At 39.6% G+C, this 13904-nt stretch overlaps 3 protein-coding genes and 1 pseudogene across 4 annotated transcripts; 3 read left to right on the forward strand and 1 right to left on the reverse strand.

The window, feature by feature from the left end:
- The first annotated feature begins 901 nt into the window (after positions 1-901).
- On the forward strand, positions 902-4738 carry LOC103848971. Of its 2 annotated transcripts, XM_033283571.1 has the most exons (3): positions 902-3480; positions 3631-3926; positions 4254-4738. In XM_033283571.1, the coding sequence occupies exon 1, from the start codon at positions 1135-1137 to the stop codon at positions 2356-2358; it is 1224 nt and encodes a 407-aa protein (XP_033139462.1). In that variant the 5' UTR covers positions 902-1134; the 3' UTR covers positions 2359-3480; positions 3631-3926; positions 4254-4738. The 2 variants fall into 2 exon arrangements, with proteins under 2 accessions (XP_033139462.1, XP_033139461.1); XM_033283570.1 differs by having other exon boundaries at positions 3631-4738.
- On the reverse strand, positions 3641-4416 carry LOC103848970 (probable WRKY transcription factor 45). Its single transcript, XM_009125805.2, has 2 exons — positions 4106-4416; positions 3641-4017 (listed from the first exon to the last, which is right to left on the reverse strand). The coding sequence occupies exons 1-2, from the start codon at positions 4360-4362 to the stop codon at positions 3840-3842; spliced, it is 435 nt and encodes a 144-aa protein (XP_009124053.1). The 5' UTR covers positions 4363-4416; the 3' UTR covers positions 3641-3839.
- Positions 4739-6770: 2032 nt separating the features above from the next.
- On the forward strand, positions 6771-9745 carry LOC103848972. Its single transcript, XM_009125806.3, has 14 exons — positions 6771-7034; positions 7215-7309; positions 7394-7507; positions 7584-7688; positions 7774-7845; positions 7942-8054; positions 8129-8263; positions 8356-8424; positions 8508-8595; positions 8661-8732; positions 8807-8907; positions 8987-9104; positions 9197-9256; positions 9344-9745. Exons 1-14 carry the CDS (start codon positions 6935-6937, stop codon positions 9563-9565), a joined length of 1464 nt encoding a protein of 487 aa, XP_009124054.2. The 5' UTR covers positions 6771-6934; the 3' UTR covers positions 9566-9745.
- Positions 9746-10383: 638 nt separating this feature from the next.
- Positions 10384-13898, forward strand: LOC117131435 (annotated as a pseudogene).
- The last annotated feature ends 6 nt before the right edge of the window (positions 13899-13904 follow it).

Here is a 13904-nt window from a genome sequence, read left to right on the forward strand (position 1 = left end):
TGCTCTATGGCGGTGAAAACTGACATGAGTAAGGCTTATGATAGGATTGAATGGAGATTCGTGAGAGAAGTCTTAATCCAGCTCGGGTTTGATCCGACATGGATCTCTTGGATTATGAGCTGTATTGAATCAGTATCATATTCCTTCTTGATTAATGGTGCACCACAAGGAGCTGTTAAACCATCTCGCGGATTACGTCAAGGCGATCCCCTCTCTCCCCACATTTTTATACTGTGTACGGAAGTTTTATCCGCTCTATGCGAGAAGGGGCAAGCTGATGGATCACTTCCAGGGGTTCGGGTCTCTCGCAACAGCCCACCGGTAAACCATCTACTCTTCGCCGATGACACAATGTTCTTCTGCCGCTCCAAACCTTCTTGTGTGTCACGGCTACTTACGGTTTTGAAGACATATGAGGCAGTCTCGGGACAGATGATCAATCCACGGAAATCAGCGATCACATTCTCGGCTAAAACCCCAGCTGCAGTGAAAGCTCGGGTTAAGGAATCACTGTCTATCTCCACTGAAGGTGGTATAGGTAAATACTTGGGGCTGCCAGAACAGTTTGGTCGACGGAAAAGGGACATCTTCGCCTCTATTCTGGACAGGATAAGACAGAAGGCTCACAGCTGGACATCGAGATATCTTTCAGGCGCCGGGAAGCAAATCATGCTCAAGTCTGTTCTAGCGGCAATGCCTTGTTATGCCATGTCGTGCTTCAAACTGCCGGTTTCTCTATGTAACCAAATTCAGTCTATGCTTACACGCTTTTGGTGGGACGCAAGTCCGGATAAGAAGAAGATGTGCTGGGTAGCATGGGATACTATGACACTTCCAAAATATGCAGGAGGACTTGGGTTCCGAGATATTGAAACTTTTAACGACGCTCTTCTTGCCAAAATAGGATGGCGGTTACTCAAGAACCCCACTTCTTTACTAGCAAAGGTCTTGTTGGGTAAATATGCAAAGAAATCCACCTTCCTAGAGTGCACTATATCATCGACTGCCTCCCACGGATGGCGGAGTATTCTGGCAGGCAGGGAGCTGTTAATAAAAGGACTGAGTTGGGTTGTGGGCGATGGAGAGACAATACGTCTATGGAATGACCCGTGGCTATCGTTCAGCAAACCGACAATGCCTATTGGTCCCCCGACGAAAGAAAGCCAAGCACTTAAGGTCAGCGAACTCTTATGTCCACTTACAAATAAATGGGAAGTCCATAAAATCAGGAGCTTGGTACCCCAGTATGAGGAGGCTATTTTGAAGATAAAGACCAGCTCCACACCTTCCTCGGACGAGCTGTGCTGGCTACCTGAGAAGTCAGGGGAATACTCCACAAAAACTGGTTATGGCATTGGTATGACAGGAGCAAGAATGCCTACTACCGAGGATGATCCGGTTGAGTGGCTCAAGCATATTTGGAATGTCAAAACTGCACCGAAGCTGAAAGATTTTATTTGGAGGCTTGTGAAAAAGGCGATACCAGTTAGTGCAAATCTAGAAAAGAGGGGTATTGCGAGCTTTAGATGCAAGAAGTGCAATGGCCAGGAAGATGATCTCCACGTCTTTCTTACCTGTCCGCTGGCGGAGGAAGTGTGGAGCCTAATGCCAATACTGCAACGACCTCCGAGGCTTCTCTCTTCGATGACAGAGTTAATTAAACAAGGAACCAGGTACATTCCACTTCCACCGGTGGGAGTAACTACCCCACTATGGCCATGGGTCCTTTGGAATTTATGGAAAGCAAGAAACTCCCTCCTGTATGAGAACCGGGTTTTCTCAGCCAAAGAGATAGTGCTTAAGAGTGTTAAGGATGCTAAGGAATGGGCTCAGGCACAATTTACTAATGAGGTGTCGATACCTCGAGCTATCTCTCTCCACCCAAATCAGCTTCGATCGCCTAGCCCCCCACCTATTTTCCCACAAGGCACTCTGGTGGTTAATGTAGACGCAGCGTGGGATGCCAACACCGGAAAATGTGGTATAGGAGGTGTCTACTCGGGTGAAGTTCTGAATCATCCTCCGGCCTTCTCCGGAGCTTGTGGTCATGTATCATCGGCTATCATGGCGGAAGCCATTGCCGTTCATCGCGCGGTCTCTAATGCCGTGTTCTCAAACGTCCGATCCCTGGCGGTTCTCTCTGATTCCTCTTCCCTCATCAAGTTATTGAAGGCGGGAGAGCATCTTCCTGAACTGTTCGGTATCATGTTTGATATCTATCACTATGTTTCTCTCTTTGAGGTCATCTCCTTTAGTTTTATCTCTCGTAATTTCAATTCCGAAGCAGATTTGGTGGCAAAATCTGCTCTCGCTGGCTCTGTTATGAGCTCTGTAATGAACTCCGCTTTAGGAGAGTAAACTCTAGTTATAATGAATGCAATGTTTGCCCAAAAAAAAAGAACAAGCTTAAAGTACATAAACAACAGAGTAATTTTTTGGTTTACCGCTGCGAGATTGAAGGGTAAAGCTGGAGCTTCTTCATATTCAGCTGCGTCCAAGTCCTGAAGATGAGCTCTTTTGAAGAATATAGGGAGGATGTGTCTTACAGGAATCAAGAACGTGATCATTAAAGGGAACATGACTCATGCTATTGGGATCCATGTGAGACCAAAGCAGATTAACAGATAAACCGTTTGGAGTTAACATTGCAATCGTCCTGAATGGAACGACTTCAACGAATGTTGCGTGATAGTCTTCAGGAACCCTGCAAACATAAATGAGTCATGAAAAGAGGCTTCTTGAAGTTGAATGTGACTAAAATATACGTCCTCCTTTTTTTAATAAATAATATTTTAAATTAAAAGCACAAATTCTTAAAAATATTTAATTTTCTATACAAAATAAATAAAAAATTTCACCAATAAAAAATAGCCTGCAGAATATAAATAATTATATAGTATAAAAATTTAATAAATTTTAATTTATTTGAAAACTTCACCTAATTTGAAACAAACAAAAAATTCTAATACTTGTTCAAATATTAAAAATCAGGAGTATGAGCTTTAGTTACTTGGGGCTGTGAAGAGAAATAAGAGCATTAAGTAAAAAACTAGTTATGATTAGTTTTTTGTTCTTATCAAAATGGTTATATTATACTATTGATGATCCCATTGAATTTGTTTCGGGATGAGACTAAAGAAGGTGAAAAACTCAACAAAAAAAACTCACTCACTCGAATCCTCTAAAATGGTTGGCATTTGATAGCCGGATCCTGTATCGACGTTGATACACCTGAAAAAAGGTGATAAATTCAATATGGTGAATTATTACAGCTGGGATTGTTTGGGCTGATGTTATATAAAGAGCAAATATTAGAGCCCATCGAGGATAGTGGGCTGCTTTTCAAGCAAAGCCCGCTTGAAGGAGTTTCATGGTTTGACCAATTTCATTCAGACGGCGGTGGTGCTCCTCTTGAAGGGCGACGTCAAGCAATCCGCCTCCAGGTCGGAATTAGACGTTGATTTCTGGATCTCAAAACAGGTAAAAGAGTGCTCTTTTGATTCAACGACTAACTTTAAATGATTCAATGGTTCGGGTTCATCATTCATTGCTTTCAAAGTGATTTGTTCAGTTGAGATTCCTTCAGCCAGTCTATCATCTCTGTTGACTGCGTTTGATGGTTTTTTTCAGGGCAGCGGAGTCCACCAAGACACCAAATGAGATAGGTTCCAGGGAAACCCAAAGACAAGGACGGGTGTGTGTACAATTCACGCATTGCTCAGTTTAATAAAGTAAAAAGGGCTTTGGTCTGAAAGCTTGCACCAGCAGCATTCTTTTGCGCCAGTTTCATTCATCTAAACCCACCCAAGATACATCGGTATACATAAGAAAAATGATAACTAAAAGGGAGGGAAGATGTGCATCTGGGTCAAGATGTGGTGGAAGTTATCGGAGGGTGTATCAACGGGGTGGGTATGAACTCCTTGGTAAGTGGTAACCACCACTCCTTCATCTCCTGATAGCCTCTGCACTTGCTTCTTCACTCTGCATCCTTTTTCTGTGCACTTATAATAGCTCCTACACACATTTATTTTAGTATTTATCATGATGCTTGCACCAACCAAATAAAAGCAGCATATATATTATATATGTATGTAGTAGGTACCTGGGGAATGGATTGTTCTTGACAGCTTTTTGGCCGTACTTCCTCCACCTGTATCCGTCATCGAGAATATCAACCTGACTTCTTGTCTGGAAAGCAAACCTGGCTTCTCTCTCTTTCTTCTTACTCTTGTGTTTCTCTTCTTTGTTAGTGTTATGCTGCTGTAACGAGGAGGACGTGTTGATCTGAGTTTGATCACCAGACAAGCGATGATCAACCGATGAAGATGGAAACAACACCTGACATGACCTATCCTCCATTTCTTGCTCCCCTCTGCCTTCTGTGGAGAGAAAGGATCAATGTTTTTTTTTTAACTTGTAAATTCCAAAAAAGACTAGTAGCCAGGTCACGTGTCTTTGACTATGTGTGAAAGGTGAGAGAGGCGTAGACGGCAACGAAGACGCGAGCGATAACAAAAAGAAAGAAAGAAGAGAAAGTGAGATGGGCTAGATTAGCGGATTAAAGAGTTTGGTGGAAAGTATAAAGAAAAGGTGTGGCCGGCTTCATCATTCTGATTATGACTACTTACTTACAATAATTCAAAGTTCTGGTGCCACGGATTCAAATATCTTTTGGGCCTGTATACTATCGAACTTGTTGGTTTCCCTTGATCTACATTTTTATATATTTTCGTCACTTGAGAGTAGGTTTCGGCTCCAAAGGTTTTTGTTATATAGTATTATTTTAGATTGAGACTTCGTTTTAAGCCATCTTCGTATAGATTTTTGTTTCCTTAATACCAGAGAGCCTAGAAATTTCAGGAGGCAACAATACAAGTTTTGAGGTCAACTTGGTAGGTATATGTTTCATAGAAGGCCGAATGGTGAGCCTTCACACAATGCTTTGCCTCATTTACATTCACCATCAACGAGATGTTTACCCGATATCACCAAAATGTACTACAAATATGTCAGACATGCGTATCCTAACCTTCATTCTTCTTTTCTTTCTAGAATTATATACATACATTTAAAGTTGTAAGAATTTTTTCTGTAAATGTGTGTATGAGCTGGATTAGTGGAAAGGTAGATGATATATCAAAATAAATTTTTGATATGGTGCGAATGAAAATAAAACACCAAAAAATATTATATGTTGATTGTATGGCAAATAAACAAAATTTCAGAACATTCCAAGAAAATGCATAGGATATGGCACGCCATATACTGAGTAACCAGATGTGAATATTCATTAACCAAAGATTGTGGGAACGTACACATGAATTATTAAATAACTGATATTAGTGGCCATGCCTGGACACAATTTATCCAGGGAGATTATCCACATTCCAGGAGTGATACCAAATTCTCCAGAGAGATAGTATTACTACGGAAATATAGAAGGGAGAGGAAAAATTGAGAGACAAGGAGAAGGCAAGAAAGAGGTTGAGAGATCCATAGAGTTTGTGAAGCAGAGAAGGGAGGATGATCCTTACAGACCTCTCTTGCCTCGTCTCCACTATCATCCAAGTCCACTGATAAGTCCCTTGCCAAGAGATATCAATGTTGATCTAGAAACATGAACACACAACACAACACGTTTTCTTTTGGGTAGTTAAGACTACCACTTTTTAGGTTTTTCATTCATATAAATAGCAAAGCGTACATGAAGCAAAGAAATGGAAAGTGGAGCATCAACTCCTAACAAACATGAAATGGGAAACGTGACATGAGGATTGGTTCCTATAGTTAAGGAAGACCACTTCTCTTATTAATAAAACTAGAAAATAAATGAGTCGTGAGACTCCTTCATGCGAGATTCTTGCCGTTTGGTTGACGTCGTCTAGCTGATCTCCTACTTGCCACCTCAGCACGTGCTTGACTTCTAGTATCCTATCATCCATACTATCTCCTTTTGAATATATTTTATACAAAATCACATCACCAATCAATGAGCATTTTGGTGATGGTACTCGACTACTGATACCTCATACATAATCCATAACATTTGGGCTCTCATCTCATGAATCATGATCGCATTGTACAAACACTTGACACTTTTTGGAAAACTAGGGATCCTAACTAACTAGTAACTATAGGAGAAAGGGAATTCAGAGTTTGGTGCTGTATCAACTCAGGAATGAGCTTGAGAAGAAAGGAGAGCTCATTCTCAGAGAAGTTTGGCTTAGGCTTAGTATCATGAGCATCTCTGTTGGATGGCTTCATAATCTCCCTCACAGTATCTATCATCTCTACCACATGATTCACTATGACTCCTATTCCCAAAATTTTGCAAACATTTAATAATGAGAAAACAATTTAGGTCTCATAAAAAGTCTACAGAAAAGAGGCGTCTTCGTCACGGCAAGAGCGTGAAGCCCATTACAAAGCTGAGGAATTAGGGTTCCAAACGGGCCAGGCAGAGCGTCTTCGAGTTTAATCTGACATTTGGGATGTAGTCAAAGCCCAATAAAGCTCACGGGCCTAACTTATGATTTGAGCATGGTGGAATAGAACTGAACTGAGGACATACATTCCTCGTTCCGTCTTTTTTATCATTAGCATTTTGCATTTTCATCAGTTGGTCTGAAATTATTATACTCTACTTTTTTGGGTGTCGGCAAGGAAATAGTCATCTGAATTATTATATGGTTCAGAATTGGGATGCAATGATTGGAGGAAAATAGATGAGTGTGGGCTACCTTATTATTTAAAAAAATAAAATAAAATAAAACCCGAAATAGAAAAGCAGGGGAGATCTCCGTTGGTCGAGTTAATACTCCACCCAACGACATTAATTCGTAGTTAGGGACAAAGGGGGCTTCAGTTATAATCCTGTTCTTGTCTTAATCTCCTCTCTCCCTAAAAATCGATTATTTTTTTCTCCAAAGCGATGGCGGCAGAACGGAAAAAGGAAACGATTCGTCTGGAGCCCGAATCCGTCATCCCTATCCTCAAACCTAAGCTCATCATGACCTTGGCTAATCTCATAGGTCAGTCTCTCCAATTTCTTCTTCTTCCTCTTTCTCTATTTGGCTAGGTCGGATTAGACAACACCGATTCAAAACTTCAGTTACATTTTGTAATCGATCTTCAGTTAATGTAATGATTTTTCTATTTGATGCCCCGACTTCCACAAATCGTGTCTTTTTTTTTTTTTTTTTTTCTGGCAGAACATAGCAATGATAGACAAGAGTTTCTCAAGCTCTGCAAGAGAATTGAATACACTGTCCGAGCTTGGTATAATCTTCAGTTTGAAGATTTGATGGTGGTTACCCTGTTCCTATTTATTTTCTATCTGCTTAGAGCATTTTCCCCCAATTTTGTTCTCATGGCTTTTTACTATCTGCAGCAACTCTACTCTCTTTTTGATCCTGTACACGGTGCTCAGAAACTCCAGCAGCAGAACCTAACTTCTCAGGAAATTGATGTGCTTGAACAGAATTTCCTCGCTTACTTGTTTCAGGTATTAATTAGCCTTACTTTGTGTTATGATGTATGTATGTCAGTGTTCTTGAATGTTCTCCTTTTCCTTTCACAAGGTTATGGACAAGAGCAACTTTAAAATAACAACAGATGATGAGATCGAGGTTGCACGCTCTGGGCAGTATCTTCTTAATCTTCCCATCAAAGTTGACGAGTCAAAGGTTTTAATCCGACAACACATTACATATATTTTACTCCCCCCTCCTCGGGATTTCTCTTAAACCAGTTTTGGTGTATATCACGAAGCTTGACAAGAAGCTACTCAAGAGATATTTTGAGGAGCACCCACATGAAAATCTTCCAGACTTTTCTGATAATGTACAGTTTCAGTTTTGTAGATTTTATAATACAAAGAATTTTTATAGTTTCATAATTACCTTTCTTGACCCATCGAAGTGTATGTCAATTTTGTAGTATGTCATCTTCAGGCGTGGTATTGGGATGGATAAGACCACCGATTTCTTTTTCATGGAGAAATTAGATGTGATCATATCACGTATTTGGTCATGTTTCCTGAAAATCACTTGGTAAGCGCAAGTTGTTATCCTTGTCTTAAAGTTCCTACTAAATGATGCTTCTGATTGAGTCTTAACCTCCGCAGGTTAGATAAGTTACGTGCCAATCGGTCAAGCAGACATCAAAAGAAAGATCCCAAAAAAGATGATGAGACAAACCCTGAAGCAGATGATGAGGACTTGTATGTGGAGCGTATTCGCCTTGAGAATACCCAATTGAGGTGCCCCCCACCCCAACCTTGCTTCTTGTGCTATTTCTGGAAACTGTATATATAATAAATTAATAAATGGCTTTTCTCTTGATGAAATTCAGCGTTAAGAGTTTCTTGAGCAAGCTCACGATACAAGAGCCTACATTTGATAGAATGATTGTTGTTTATAGGTAAGGGTTTATGTGTCTTCTTGTTTCATCTATTGTTTTTCCCTTTGTGAATATTGTGGTTGACGAAGGATATGATGTTTCAGGCGAGCCAGCTCTAAAACAAATCTAGAACGAGGAATTTACGTCAAGCATTTCAAAAACATTCCTATGGCCGACATGGAGATTGTGCTTGTAAGTGTTTCTCTTCTTTCTCTATGCATATGCTAGCAATAACATCTACTACGTCTTTTTTGCAGCCTGAGAAAAGAAATCCTGGACTGACTCCAATGGATTGGGTCAAATTTCTGATATCTGCCGTAGTTGGTCTGGTTGGTCTCCTCCTTCTTTTCCTATTGTATTGTATTGTATTGCATGTCTCTTTATTGGTCGACTTTCTCTACAGGTTGCCGTTGTCACTTCAGTTGAGATGCCGAAAGCAGACCCATGGGTAATCTTTGCAGTTCTCTCCACAGTGGTTGGTTATTGTGCCAAAACATACTTCACGTTAAGTGTTTTCTATTTTCTCCTTTGCCCTTCATTCTTGTGTGTTAGTTAGTCTTATCGCAGACTTGTTTTACTTCAGTTTCCAGCAGAACATGGCGACGTACCAGAACCTGATAACGCAGTCAATGTATGATAAACAACTAGACAGCGGGAAGGGAACGCTATTACACTTGTGCGATGACGTTATTCAGCAAGAAGTAAAAAGTTCCTGCCTGCATGAATCTTAAGTCTTATTCATGCCTTTAGAATAGGAGAACACAGCCTAATTTTGGTTACACTACACGCGCAGGTTAAAGAGGTGATGATTTCCTTCTACATACTAATGGAGCAGGGGAAAGCTACCTTGGAGGTGGTACATAATACCATTTTTTTTTGTTACTCTTTTGGTATTGTCTGTTATCATTAGCGGGTGCTGACTTGAGTTGGTGGGGAATAGGATCTGGATCTGAGATGTGAGGAACTGATAAAGGAAGAGTTTGGTGAGAGGTGTAACTTTGATGTGGACGATGCAGTTCAAAAGCTAGAGAAGTTGGGGATTGTTGCGCGTGACACCATCGGAAGGTACTACTGCATGGGGCTGAAGCGAGCCAACGAGATCATAGGGACCACCACCGAGGAGCTTGTCCTTAAGGCCAAACAGGGCGTCACCCCTTCTTGAACTCTTGCTACCTACTCTTCTTTAACATTTGTTCTCTTCTCATTTCACTAAAACTCTTAAGTGACTAATGTTTTGTCGGTTGCTTACAATATCCAAATGCAACAAATCAATTCACCGAAAATAATTGTCTGATATGAACGCATGCAAGATACAATATTGAACTATATTGATACGGGGCAAGACTGAAGAATTTTTAAGGAAGACCTACAAAATGTCTCTATTCCCAGCTACAGATAGCTCAGCGTCTATGTATATATATCACCTAGGTACTGTTGTCCTCTCCCATGAGCTCATGTTACTCTAGAAACCAAATATAAGTGGGTCGACAAATAACCCACAACCAACTGAGTATACATAAGACCTACTGACTGTCGATTAACACAACAAGTTGACTTCATCAAATTGAAACAAAGGCATACGTACATGAACTCCAGCAATGTCAGGTCGACAAAACAAGAAATACTCATGTAGTTAGTCCCAAATTTAGATATATGATATTTGATTTCACAAAAAAAATGCAACTGACCTTGTAATATTGATTGGTTTTGACTAGAACTAACTAGCAGTAATTGGTTACCTCTAAACTCTAAATATTACCATGGCTGCCAAACATAACAAATAACAAGCATAAGCAAAACTGACAGTGCTAGAGATAGTCACATGAGCTTACATTCGGGAAAGTTGAATCTCTTCAAGGAGTAACAATCTAGCTTTGTTAACGTTGGTGAACCAAAGGCATATATGAGTGGTGGTCCTATTGTCTTGACAACTCCACCGCATTCAGCAAGGTGTGGAATTGATCATTGGTGCCCCACTCAATGCCGAGAGATCTGACTCCTCAACTGTTGGTGAGCAATAAGTTCCATCTCATAACTAGTGCTATTGCAACAGGCTCATCAATTCCCTTAACTTATGTAGGATGGGGTAGTCCTGCTGTATATGTATACCAAAAGGCTTATCTAGAGTTCCTCTGCTCAAAGAAAAAGTTAGATGCAGTTGTTGAGATATGCAAAGCTTTGCCATGCGTAGCTGCGACGAACAAAGGAGCAAATTGGGTATCAAACACTGCTCAATCTGATGTGAATGTTGTTACTTGTTGAGTTTTCCTGGCAAAGGAAATTATTCAGCCAACCATTGTTGATCCTGCTAGATTCAAACTCTGGAAAGATGAAGCGTTTGAGACTTGGCCAAGAAACTGGGCTAACTTGTACACAGAAGCAGACCCTTCCAAAAACTGGGTAAATAAAAAAGAGTCTTTTTGTTGACAAGTTTTGCTTTTGTCATTGGTTTATAATGACTATGAAGATTCTCAATTCTCTTATTTACTTGTCTCCATGTTCTTGTGGTAGTCTATGAAGCCGTAGCTGGTTGTACAAACCTAACCCAGTACTGATCCATATGGTCCTTCCATTGTCGATGAAGCATTGGAAGCTATCGTTGTCAAGTTGCCACATTCTTTCTATTAATTTTATTTTAATAGAAGCTCTCTAGCTAAGCATAGCATAATATGCAGCAGAGAGACGTTACCCTGTGGCTTTGTCAGTCAATCCATCAGCCTTACCCTTGTGATGCATTTTGAGAGATCCAATCGTCGAACCCTTATCATTGGACGTTCTTTTGTTGCAGATAGAGGTTGTCAAAATAGTGTCTGATGGATCAAGTGGAAATAAGATAAGTTTGAGTACTGTGAGGAAGTTTAGAGGCAGAGAAAGCCGAGAAACAAAAACAACATACAGAAGCATCATGAACTTGAACTAGTCATATATATTATTTTTTTGTATCAACTAACTAGTCATATATATATATAATCAACTTTGTTTGTAACTTTTAATACCCTTGTTTAATTGTTTGTATACTGACTGAAACTGATCAATAAAAGGCCAACGCTTTCTATTACCTTTGGAGCCGCAGCATGGTGTTGTTTTGTGTCTTAATGCTTTGTTGATTTAAATAAGTAATAAACGATGCCGTTTTACATAGAATGATCAACCTGAAACGTTTTCCAAAGCAACGGCTAATTCTGTTTCAGTTGATAGATTCTCGAAGATCTTCTTTATAACTTCTCTTCCTTCTCTTTCAAAATTTGAATCACTTTTATTTTCTGATCTTTGAGAAACCGAAGAGAGAGAGAGAGAGAAAATAGAGAAATTGATTATTTGAGAGAGGAGCCGTTCCTTGCGAAGTAAGCATTCTTTGGGTAATACATCTTCTTCTTCTTTCTCATAATTCTTAGGGTTTCTTTGCTTTCCACCATTGTTGAACGCTCTTTCATCTATCTGTTACAGTTCTCTTCCCGGAGAACAGACACGACAATCGTGTAGCCAAGAACGACACAGAGTCAGAGGACGACGTCGTCGAGAAAGGCGATCTCCATCAAGAAACCCTCGCTCTGGGTTCTTCGCAGAGACCGAAACCATCAAAATCCTAATCGAAGAGAACACTCATCCCTTACACGATCTCCACAATCTAAACGAAGAGACCAAATCCACACACAGCGCCAATATCCTCCGCCGATTGAGAGACATGATGGAGTCCAACATCTCCATCTCACGCAAGGCCAACGCTGTCAAAACCCTAATCGATGCCATCGAGAGGACACATGTTTCGATCACCAACGGTGTAAGGGCCAAACTGAGAGAGACGATGAGCGAGTTTCATCGCTTGAGGGAGAGGATCTTTGCCTAGTACAGAGAAGATCTGAAAAGGAAGTACTTTTTAGCGACTGGTGAAGAGCCAAGCAGCGAGGACATGGAGATGATGATATCTGGAGATGGGTTAGTGATGACGTGTGAAGTGAAGCCGGATATGGGTTAGTGATGACACATTAAGAGGAGTCTTAACATGCTTCATCAAGTGTTACTTGATATGGCTGTTTCTTGATAGGGTCATTTGATGATATTGAAGCTAATGTGGCTGTTGCAGGGAGCTATGCGAATCAGATGCTGGGATTTTGCTTCACATTTCAATTCCTTGGACATCAGGGACACCAGTCTTTCTATTTCTAGTAAGTCCCTTGTGTCGCCTTTGCCTGAAGTTTTTTCTAAATAATTTTGCTCTGTTTTTCTTTTTCGTTTCCATGACACAGAAACACAATTTATTAATTGCAGATCTGAAGTCGACGGAATCAACCCAATAAACTGGTGCGTAAGTTAATACTCAACTTAGATTTTAAAGTCGCTGGGCTCAACCCGTTACATAAATTCACATATTTGGGCTTACTATTTAGCCCCTCTTATATGAAAGGATACTTAGTCTAATATTTGAAATATTTGGACAGAAGTTGGGCTTTGGCTATATTCAAATTAAATTTTGAATTTCCGCTCAGCCAACACAGGTACGCAACTTATCATTTTCTTTAAAAAACACCATTAAAAGGCCCAAATTTTAAAATAGGTTAAAAGCCCAAACTTCGGTTTTTAAGAATAAGGGATTAGGATTAGTGTTTTATAAGAACATGGGTATATGAGATTACGGGTATATAAGAATAGGGGTATATGAGATTATGGGTTTATGGGATTTAGGGGTATGTGAGACTATGTTTTTTTTTTGGGATTAAGGGTATTTGAGATTAGGGATATTTGAGATTAGAAATATTTTATAGAGAGTATATGAGATTAAGGGGTATTGGAGATTAGGGGCATTTAAGATTAGGAGTATTATAGGTTAATGGGCATTTGAGATTAAAGAGTATACAAGATTGAGGGGTATATGAGATTAAGGGGCATTTTTGATTTAGGAATAGTTTAGATTAAAGGCATTTGAGATTAAGGGGTAATTTAGCTTAAGGGCATTTGAGATTAAACGGCATTTGAAACTAAGGGGTATTTTGAGATTAATGGACATTTTAGATTTAGAGATATTTTAGATTGAGGGGTATATGAGATTAAGGGGCATTTGAGAATAAGGCTATATGAGATTAATCTGATATACCCCTCAATCTAAAATATCCCTTAATCTCAAAATATGAGATTAAGGGGTTTAGAGTTTAGACTAAGTATTAGACTATCAAAGATGAGTTAAATAGTTATTTAGTAGGTTTTGTGAATATATCACACGACTTGAGGCAAAAACATCAACACTACTAATTTACTAGTAAAATATCATTATCTCATCCCTTTCATGTATCAACGTATTTTGTAAATGTCACAAGTGCATATGCGATAAGCTTCAATTTAGATACACTATTCTAGGTACATTAGCCCGTATGATTTTTTTTAAAACCGATTGTTAAACATTTTCAATACTTTAAAATTCATTTAGCCCACTGAAACAATATTGTTTAAATAAAGGTCCAAATAACTAACTGATTTAATATTATAGATTAAGTATAATTAAAATA

This window comes from Brassica rapa, unplaced genomic scaffold (genome assembly GCF_000309985.2).
Source record: "Brassica rapa cultivar Chiifu-401-42 unplaced genomic scaffold, CAAS_Brap_v3.01 Scaffold0923, whole genome shotgun sequence".
In the NCBI taxonomy this organism is placed as follows: Eukaryota; Viridiplantae; Streptophyta; class Magnoliopsida; order Brassicales; family Brassicaceae; genus Brassica; species Brassica rapa.